This window comes from Bolinopsis microptera, chromosome 3 (assembly GCF_026151205.1).
Source record: "Bolinopsis microptera isolate Bmic1 chromosome 3, MBARI_Bmic_1.0, whole genome shotgun sequence".
NCBI classification, from domain to species: Eukaryota; Metazoa; Ctenophora; class Tentaculata; order Lobata; family Bolinopsidae; genus Bolinopsis; species Bolinopsis microptera.
This window is the reverse complement of record NC_087074.1, coordinates 12,376,905-12,386,868: the sequence shown is the minus strand read 5'-3', so window position 1 is coordinate 12,386,868 and position 9,964 is coordinate 12,376,905. Positions and strand designations below refer to the sequence as shown.

Here is a 9,964-nt window from a genome sequence, read left to right as displayed (position 1 = left end):
TTTATCGTCAATAAAATATAAATAAGTAATAAAAGTATAATAAGTAAAGCCAAATTTTATACAGCAATTTATCATTGATATTTGTGTCAGACAATAGATCGGTATAAACCCTGCTTGCACTTGATGAGCTTTTGATTAAAATTAAATCTAAAATGTAGGGTAGTACACACAGAGCCCCATTGTTAACATTCACTGTTGAAAAGTTTAACTATTTAATTAAAAACAAAACAGGGGACTTTCATCCTATTATTGTAGTTTTCCACTGACTTGACCTAAACTGGATAGACAGATAATGAAATTCAGAGGTCATTAACTTAGTTGAGGATGACGCTCGTCCAATCCATCGTGCAAAATTAACAAACATAATTTGAGACATTATTAACTTATTGCATTGTCCTCCAGACAGGAAGCCCGTTTAAGCAGATTAAAGTTTTGTTCAAATTACCTTTTAGTCAGATAATTGATCTTCTTCACTTGCTGTTCACGTCTCGGCGACTTAACAGCGGATACTTATAATAAGTAGGTACCAGGTCGAATAGCATAATAATCTGTCAGTTCGTCGTCAAAATCTGTCATTTTGTTCTACTGTGCAGTGTCGGTATAGGGATAGTGCGCATCACTTATTACGATCATTTAAAATGGAATAATAATAATAATCAGCACTGAGTGGACAATCTACAAATTTTGTTTAAAATTTTTCTTCCGCTTGCCACGATACCTACTGTCAAATATCGTCTGTATTTTTGTAGATTTTAAATACACAACGGACGAAATATTAGACATTGAGGCTTGTAAGAGCTTTAGTTGTTAACAGATGCTTTTTAAGGTTTGATTTTAACGCCCAAAATGTGCTTTTGATGCACTTTAATAACACGTTACACGCTGTACCTGTCGCATGTCGTCAATAAAGAATTTAAATAGACAATAGACATGTTGTAATTGGTTACTTTAGGTGGTTACTCAATCTGTCCTTTTGGGAGGGAAAGAGACTTTGCAGATTCTAATCCGCTCATACGGTTTATCCACGTGACACAACTAACACGTGACACACCTAACACGTGACATAACTAACACGTGACACAACTAACACGTGACACAACTAACAACAGATTGCACCACCAAAAGTCTACTTATATCACACTTCATTCGAGATTCTAATTAAAAACAAATTTGATTTTAGTAACTTGAGCTAAGAATCCCTAGTTACCTAGCAACCAGGGCTTTAGTTACCTAATCTGATACCGTCTAGCAACTGATGTAATTATATTGAGTACTATGTCACCGTAATAGTTCACATAATTTGAATTTCTTTATAGCTAAGAATATCTCTTCATTTATATGTAATATGCATAGACTTTTATTCGTACCAAAAATGTGGGTTTATTTCTATTTGCTTTAATTGTTGATAGTTACCTCCGTGCGTTAGACAGTACGCTCAGTATGATCCGTTACCTTAACTACTGTTTTCACTTTTCAGAGGTTCATGACTCTTTAAATAAAGGAGTAACAGTAGCTTACAAATAGAGACCAATACTAGATATCCTACACTTGCTTTCTCATATTATGTCATTGATCTCCTGAATGATATAATAACATGACAAATCATTGTCGATACAATGCTCCAATGCTTACGATCACAAAGAAGTTCACAACGCAATGTCTTTGTTTCCAAACTAGACTTGGTAGTGTAACCTTGTTTTCATGAGGTTAGACCTTCTGGTGGGTCCACGTCACATATGTATCTACAACTTTATGTATGTGACTCTATTGTTCTTTGAAAGGCAAGACTTAGTTATTGGAAAGTTATAACGTCGTTTTTCTTGCATAGTTCTTTGTAGATTACGAAGTTTGTTGTTGTTTTAGATTGACAATACGAGGATGCAAATCATCGCATTAACGCTATACATTATATTTAGGCTTTGATTTGGGAAAAGGCAAGGTATTACTTAATAGATTTTCAAAGTTTGGAACATGGTTTGGTTGAAAAGTCTGAGGTCGAGGGGTGCCCCGCAGAGTACATCATAACCAATTACCAAATCATACCAGATACTATGAACATAATATAGACAACACACAGAGAACTTGTCCATGGAATGACATATCTGAAGGTCCTCACATCACTCCTTTTCGGATATTTCACCTGCATCCAGTCGACTGAGTTCTACTTCAAGTGCTTGAAGACTAAGATAGATTTCACGACAGCTCAAAAGCTGTGCGAGGATGGCGGGAGGAAGCTGGTCACAATAAGAAATGAGCAGGAGGAGACTGGGCTTAAAGCACTAGTCAGATCGGAGGAATGTTCAGGTAAATTTCTTAGCAAGAATTTAGTAAAGTATTTATTTAAGAATTTAATTAAATTACGTACTTTGAAGTCTTGACTTTTTAACCTGCCGAATTTAACAGCACCCTTCTGTTACACAATAGATGATTTTGAAACTGTGTCAACCTCAGTAAACGCAAATTGGAGACATGCCTGGTTGAACTACCAAGCGGGCCGGTGGCTGGATGGCTATCCATTGTTATACAACAACTGGAAAGTTAAAATACCCTCCACAAGATGTGCTAAGTTTTCACTCAATGGCTGGATTATAAGGAAGTGTTCTGTCGAAGCTGCTCGTGTCCTGCTGTGTGAAAATAGAGGTAATTATTACTTAAAACTAAAAGGTAACTTATCAGATTAACGTAAACAAACCTTGTTTTTGTAGGATTTATAGTTTATACTTTATGCCGTCTAATACTGTGTACTTTTAGGAAGAATTTGGCTTCAAATAATTAGTATTAACCGATTTTTTAGATGATGAGAACGCAGGAGAATACAAAGTACTTTTAAAGAGTACGACCATCATGCACACCATTGATGCAATTGTTGGAACAAATGGAATAACTGTTACGTTTTTCGTTTCTTCTAGCACTATGGTCCAGGTAATTAACGATTTTTCAAATCCAGATAATCACATTTGTAATATGCTACAATTTAGCATGTATTACAAACGTGGATATCTGGAAACTTATCACGTCATTTCTATTTCAGTCAGGACTTTTAATCGTTAATTCTTATCATATGACGTCATTACGTTATCTTCCTTCAATTATGAGTTATAATAGACGTGGGATGACGTGTAATTTGTAATTTGTAGTTATGTAACGTGATTTTGAAGAGCTACCACATTCCAGTAATTGACCCCAAAACTTTGCAGCTGGAGATCTTTGACAACGAGATAACAATTTATTTGTTTCTACGAGAAGGGGAACCAGTAGAACTAATTGAAAGGAAACTGATAGCAACTGCTGAGGATATCAAACTTATGGATGTTTCTTCTGGGGACTATACATCTTTCACCCCAATATCTATCGACGCGAAGTTTATTATATCATTCATAGCAGAATCAGGTAACTAAACATTCGTTTTTTGCTAAGACGTTAGGTTTAATTTACGACATATAATTCATGAAAATAAAACAAAGAGCTATAATATACTGTAATTGTTACGTACTTACTAAAGCTGTACTGTATAAGTGGTGATGGGATCACTTTTATGCTGAACACCAATTGTAACGTAAACTTAGCAATGTTTAAATTTCTTAAAAAATTGATCAGAAGGAGGACATCAACATGTCACGGTACTAACAAAATAACACATACATGCTACATGAAAAGGTCTCCTCCTAGTCGTTGGAGTGGCCGTCATCACACACATCTCTTCTACGGCGTAACATGCTCCTCCAAAAAAAAACTACCCAACAATATTTCCACAGATTGCACCCTCTACAATGTCAATGTTTTTGAAACGACAGATACGACTGCGGAGCCATTGATAAGCTGGGATAATAGGAACTGGGTCGTGGATGGACCTTTCAGATACAGCTCACCTCATGTCCTGAACGAACAGATAATGGGTAATTTATTTAGTAAATTTAAATTTACATAAAACTGAAATCCGGCTGCATACTTCAAGCCTGCATACTTCAAGCCCTGAAGAATAAGGCTTTATACCGTGCCTCTCTATAGCGGGTACCTCATATACCGAACCTCTTCTTTCCCCAAACGTTTCACTATTAGATCGTGCTGTGATTTATCATAGCTCATATATCGCAATTAGTGGTGATTTGAGTAATTAGTGGTGATTTAAGTACATATCGAGCAGTATTTCGTCCCAATACGACACATATAAGGCGCTAATGGGGTATATGACAAGTTATTTGATACAAATACGGAGGATTGGGATCATGTGAACCTACCTTTCTCTATACCAAATTAGAGGACACTAGTATCAGTACAACAAAAACAGCAAATTCAGACAAGAATAAGACCAGTAAAAAGGAAGACGGCTCAAGAGGATCAACCAGAACTCTTTCCAAGGAACTACAAATTATGAAAATACCAAATTCATCGTTTCAGAGTGGGTTAGGAAGGTATTGAAAGTTACCTCGGGACCAGGTAACAGGGGAGTTGTTCGTCCAGACGTGTAATGAATATCACATTTCAAACTTTTTCTCATCAATGGATGAGAGAAAAAATACATTCTTCATTCCTTCAATCATAGCTTTTCATAAGATTGAAAAAAACCCAATTTTCGTGAACTAGAAATATGACTTGAGGAAAAATGTTACCGCGTAGCTCAAAGTTAATTTTATTGAGTAAATATGAGTACTGCCATTATGGTTAGTGGATGATTTTAATGAGACAGGGTCATTTTTCTATATTCTCAGAAAATTCTTGTTAGCAGTAGGCAATGGTGAATGTTCGCATTGAGGTACCATTTAAGCACTTGCGGCTAACAATAACCATTCATCGAACTCGATACATAATATCAGCAATTACACTTTACCGTAATCAAGCATCTCTATTGATTACACCTGATATTTTCAGATAACCGCATCTGCAAAGAAGGGACATATCTGGACACTTCTTCAGCAAGCTTGCAATGCTCGGATTGTCCTGCTGGATATTATCAAAACTTGAAGAATGCAACATTCTGCAAAGCTTGTCCTCCCATATTCACTGGAACTGAGACTGGCCAGACATTCTGCACTTGTATGAGGGGTGAGTTGTTCACCAGTAGCTGACACTTAGTGCCCAGGTCCTTTTTTCCATGAGACTAATCAAATATGTTCCATGATGTAGAAGAACTACGAAGATTTCATCACAATACTGCCTATACAACTTATTACAAAATATGTTCCACCTTCATGAGTATAAATCATGATGTTGTAAGGAAATTTAATGATGAATCACTCTTTGGTTAAGAAAATAAAAAATGAAAACTTTTACAGATGACTGCGAGGAAAACCCTTCAGATGAACCCATTGTAGAAACCTCGACTGAAAAGCCAATTGCAACAAAAAAACACACAACTAAAATTCCGACAGAAAAACTTACGACAAAGGGACCAACAGTGAAACAAGTTACAACAGTGAAACAAGTATCAACAGTGAAACAAGTAACAACTGTCCAACCCGCCACTGATGCACCAGAACCTTCTAGAACCATACCTATATTCCCTGGTGACGGTAGCGTGATTTTTATTGCTTCAAGTACCACCATAACATACGAATATTAATACGATCATAGTTTGATGAAAAATCTTTTAAAATGTTGGCACTCAATTTCTCTCATTTTTCACACGAATCTCACCTACAACCATCATCACAGGTTCAACAACAATGACTACAGTTGAACCAAAACCAAGGTGCACCTCCGAAGAAAGATCCGACGGAATTTATGGTAAGCTCACGAAGTTCGTCCAAGGCCACTGAACACCAAAATCTGTAATCTGAAAGGCACGATTTCAAGAACTAATAGTAATATTTTAAATTCAAAATCGTGTCAGTTAATGAACAAAATCACAGGGCAATTTGAATGGAGTACAGTTGAGGTAGGAGAAATTAGTACGAGCAGGTGCTTTTACAAGACTTCAGATGACATTTCTTATGCTCACCGAAGATGCTCCAGTGGATTCAATAGATGCGTATTGGGAAACACCTGACTATACGAAATGTGCAACAAAGAAGGATATAGAAATACGTCAAATGACGTCAACTAAGGTAACAGAGGAAAATGCTGTTGCGTTTGCAGATAATCTAAAAGAGATGACAAACAGTATGGAGGAAGTATCAAGTTCGGGAGTTGAAGCCACTGTGAATGCTTTGAAAGAACTTGAGAGTCATACCAAACCAGAGAATTCTCAATCATTTGTTGACATAAGCAGCAATTTATTGGATGCAAGTGATGAAACCTTAAACAAAAGCAAATCAAGGTAATTTATATAATAAAATAAGAGTTTCACTGCAAAAGAGCAAGCCAGACAGTGGCGTAATGTTGCCTGTTGGCCCCCCCCCCACCCCCCCCCCCACTGAAAGAGCGCCCCCTGTTGGCGCCCTCTCCCCTATTGGCGCCCCTCCCTAAATTTGAACAAATTAGATTATTTTAGAGGATACACCTATAAAATCTCTAAAAAAGTGTGTTTCTAGAGCAAAACGCACAGTTTTATCCCACATTTAAACAACGATTTTGCACCCCCTAATATGCCCGCGCCCCCCCCCCCCCCTTCGTTACGCCACTGAAGCCATCACCTTTAAGTTGCAGTGAAACTATGACATGATGTGGGATTGGATTGACTTTGTTTGGTTACACAAACTCGGTGTAAAATCAAAGTTAATATTATCGATTTTAATAATTATCCTTATCATTTTCAGCTTAAAGAATTTGATGACGAAAATGGCCAAGTCAATAGCTGAATCCGACACTGAACAGAAAATATTCACCAAAAATGTGGACATTTTAACAATTAAGTTTGATGCGAACAAACCAGCTACAGTATCTAGCATCGACACCAATATTGAAATTCCAAAAAGCCTGACTTCACAAACAAATGGTAACATATTATAATATATTCATATAAGTATAAGTATCAGCAATGCAGCTTATCAACAATGATCTGATGCATGAGCTAAAGGCCAGATAAATAGAATAAAATCTACTTGAATAATCTGAAAATTGATAACAAAATTTATCGACATTACAGGAGCATATTTGGTAGTGTATAAAACTGCCAAGCTTTTCAAAGCGGTGGAAAAGGATGAAAAGATGGCAGTCATATCAGATCTACATTTCTCTGGAATAAAAGTGGAGAATTCAGAGGAGATAAAACTCGAGTTTGAGGAGATGCAAAAATGGACAGTGAATGATTCTCAGACAATACAGTGTGTATTTTGGAATGACACCTTTTGGGACGACTACGGTTGCAGATACGACCCAGCAGTGAAAGCTTGCTTCTGCAACCATGCCACACCATTTACATCAATTCTGGTATATATCTAAATTGCTAACTATTCTGGGACAAGTTTTATGTGGTTAATAGAGTTTAAAAGTAAAGTAAAGTAAAATAAAATTGATGGCATCGCATCATCACACAATATGTCTACAAAATATCATCGGCCATCGCACTAAACAAAATAAATTTAATGGAAGTAGGAAATGCTACCATTTTTATGACACACTAAAATGCTTCACCAATCAGCCTGCTGCCTCGGCCAATCAAATTCCAGAATCACTGTCATGTGTCAAATCAAACTTACATCACCTACCCACCTTTGTCCTTTACTCATGTCTTTTTTAACATGCTATCCCACAGAGTTTTAAACAAACAGATGTGGTGGAGCCTGTCAACCAAGTGGTGTGGTGGATAGAAGTTATTTGTTTCTCAGCCTCTATAATAAGTTGCATTATATTTATTGTCATCATCCTCAGTATTAGGTAACTAAGCTCATTTTCTTAAAATTCTTCCATATTATTATATATTATTTCAAGCTTTACAGCATTCTTGATGTAGCAAGATCTTACTTCATGTTAACAACAGCTAGAAATCTTAGAAATCTTTATTTGATTTATTCCTCCCTAACTAAATCTACATTTTGTTATATTACAGAGGTTTAAGAAAGCTCCAGAGCTTCAAGATGCATTGTATCCTGGCTGTGGCACTCCTTCTTCAGTATACCGGATACCTTACACTCGATGTTGTTGAACTGGAGGTAATCGTTATTTTACATGGTCAGGAATGATTAACCAGTTATTAGTTTAGTAATTAGTTGATATCACTTTTTAGGTAATAAGAAAACTAATTTTGAATCTTTATGGTGACAAAATAGCAGAATATAAGGTTATTAAAAGGCGGTTCTCAGTTATAACTCAATAACTTGTGAACTAAATGTTCAGTCATCCTATATTCCAACTGTGCATAATATAACATTAAATTAAGATAACCAATACCATATACCATTCAGGGTGCACAATGCAAAGCTATTGGATTTTTGGTGCACTGGATAACGCTGGCTTGCTTCTTGGCCATGTTTGCAGAAGCTTTATCAGTTTACCTAGCCATTGTCATAGTCTTTGACACTCATGTCAGCCATATTGTTATCAAGGTCGCACTATTTTGTTGGGGTAAGTTCATGCTATATTTAAAATTGTAATTACTGTATCTATTCAAAGCAGTTAAGAGAAAAATGTAACACTCCTCAACTAAATAGAACAATTTCCAAAAATAAATAATATAAGTAAATACAATATTTTCAGGTACAACAGGCACTTTAGTTGGACTGTACGCAGGAATAACTGAAATGGATCATTACAGGTAGGTAACTGTTATGGTCACAAAAATGGTAAAAATATTGATAGGATGAACTTGCGTTTTAGTAGAATTGGTCCTAAACAAACATCGTGCAATTCATCATGCCAGTGCTTACATATTTCCGGCATATATCACAAACTGCTTAATCACAGAAAATATCCCATGTCATAGGACTAATTTTTGATGCTTGTTGCAATATGGCCCACTGATATCAGTTTGGCTAACTGACTTACATTTTCAGTTGCACCTCTAATGGATTTTTGATAGCACCTTACAATTCGTACTTCTTAACCATACCTGTACTATGTGTTCTTCTTATAAACACTGTCATGTTTGGAAGAGTGGTTTGGAAAATGGTTCGAAAAAGCATGACCAAGTAAGCAAAGTGTTTTGAAAGAAAATTGTTTACTTTTATTACCCTTTGTATATTTAAATCAACCTTTTTCTCGCAAAAAAAGAAAATTATTTAGGACAAGAAATTATTAATTTTGATCAATTCTTTAAGGTCAGAAGGTGGTTCCAAAAGAGCACAAGTTTTGTCGCAGCTAAAAATGATTTTCACTCTCAACACCATGCTGGGTGCTGGATATCTAATAGGACTTGTCGCTAGCTTTTCTATGGCTTTTGAGATTATGTTTGTTGTCATCAATGGATTGTCAGGACTCTTCTTATTGTGCTTATTTGGAATTTTCAACCCTATGACAAAGGCTGCCATAAGGAAGTCATTTAGAGAGATTGGTCCATCGACGAGGTCAACATATGCATACACATTAAAAACATCAGACACTAGAGAAACTCTAGAATGAGAACCAGTGACCCTTAGCAATTGACCTAGTTGGCCATAATGTAAAACACAGTTTTTTACTGGTGTCAGAAGATCTTCTAAAATTGAGCAAGCACTGCACAACTCCACTGAACGAACCATGGACGAACCTTCACCAGACATTTTGTTTATTTTGCTGTTATGCATCATGGAATTGTGGAGAACTGGCAGTAATTTTAAGTTTGTTTTTAATTTTAATACGAAAATAGGACAGCATAACAAATATGCTCTGTGTAATTTTTTATTTGACTATACTTTTATTGTTTATTGTTTATATTTTCAATTTTATGTGAAATGTACGATTTTAATATTGATGACATTGGATATGAGCCTACTAACGATGTTATAGCCATGGCAAGGAATACTTTATAATGATTATGTACAGCTAGGAGTAAAATGTATTAACAGTTTTTATTTGTTTAAAGAAAGGTCATTCAAATGAACAATTAAATACAGGGGCTGGGGGCCAAAAGTTAGTGTGCAGACGTTGGGTCTTATACCTCCGCCGTGTT

General features: G+C 36.0%; 1 protein-coding gene across 2 annotated transcripts; it reads left to right on the top strand.

The window, feature by feature from the left end:
* The first annotated feature begins 2,044 nt into the window (after nucleotides 1-2,044).
* LOC134812096 (adhesion G-protein coupled receptor D1-like) lies at nucleotides 2,045-9,873 on the top strand. Of its 2 annotated transcripts, XR_010159891.1 has the most exons (17): nucleotides 2,045-2,304; nucleotides 2,452-2,640; nucleotides 2,795-2,922; nucleotides 3,198-3,390; nucleotides 3,756-3,896; nucleotides 4,870-5,043; nucleotides 5,274-5,510; nucleotides 5,653-5,724; nucleotides 5,850-6,256; nucleotides 6,696-6,874; nucleotides 7,025-7,308; nucleotides 7,634-7,755; nucleotides 7,928-8,030; nucleotides 8,283-8,442; nucleotides 8,575-8,632; nucleotides 8,871-9,005; nucleotides 9,135-9,873. XR_010159891.1 is itself a non-coding variant. In XM_063819278.1 (9 exons), the coding sequence occupies exons 1-9, from the start codon at nucleotides 6,030-6,032 to the stop codon at nucleotides 9,433-9,435; spliced, it is 1,569 nt and encodes a 522-aa protein (XP_063675348.1). In that variant the 5' UTR covers nucleotides 5,947-6,029; the 3' UTR covers nucleotides 9,436-9,873. The 2 variants fall into 2 exon arrangements, 1 of the variants encoding a protein (XP_063675348.1); XM_063819278.1 differs by lacking the exons at nucleotides 2,045-2,304; nucleotides 2,452-2,640; nucleotides 2,795-2,922; ... (3 more) ...; nucleotides 5,274-5,510; nucleotides 5,653-5,724 and having other exon boundaries at nucleotides 5,947-6,256.
* The last annotated feature ends 91 nt before the right edge of the window (nucleotides 9,874-9,964 follow it).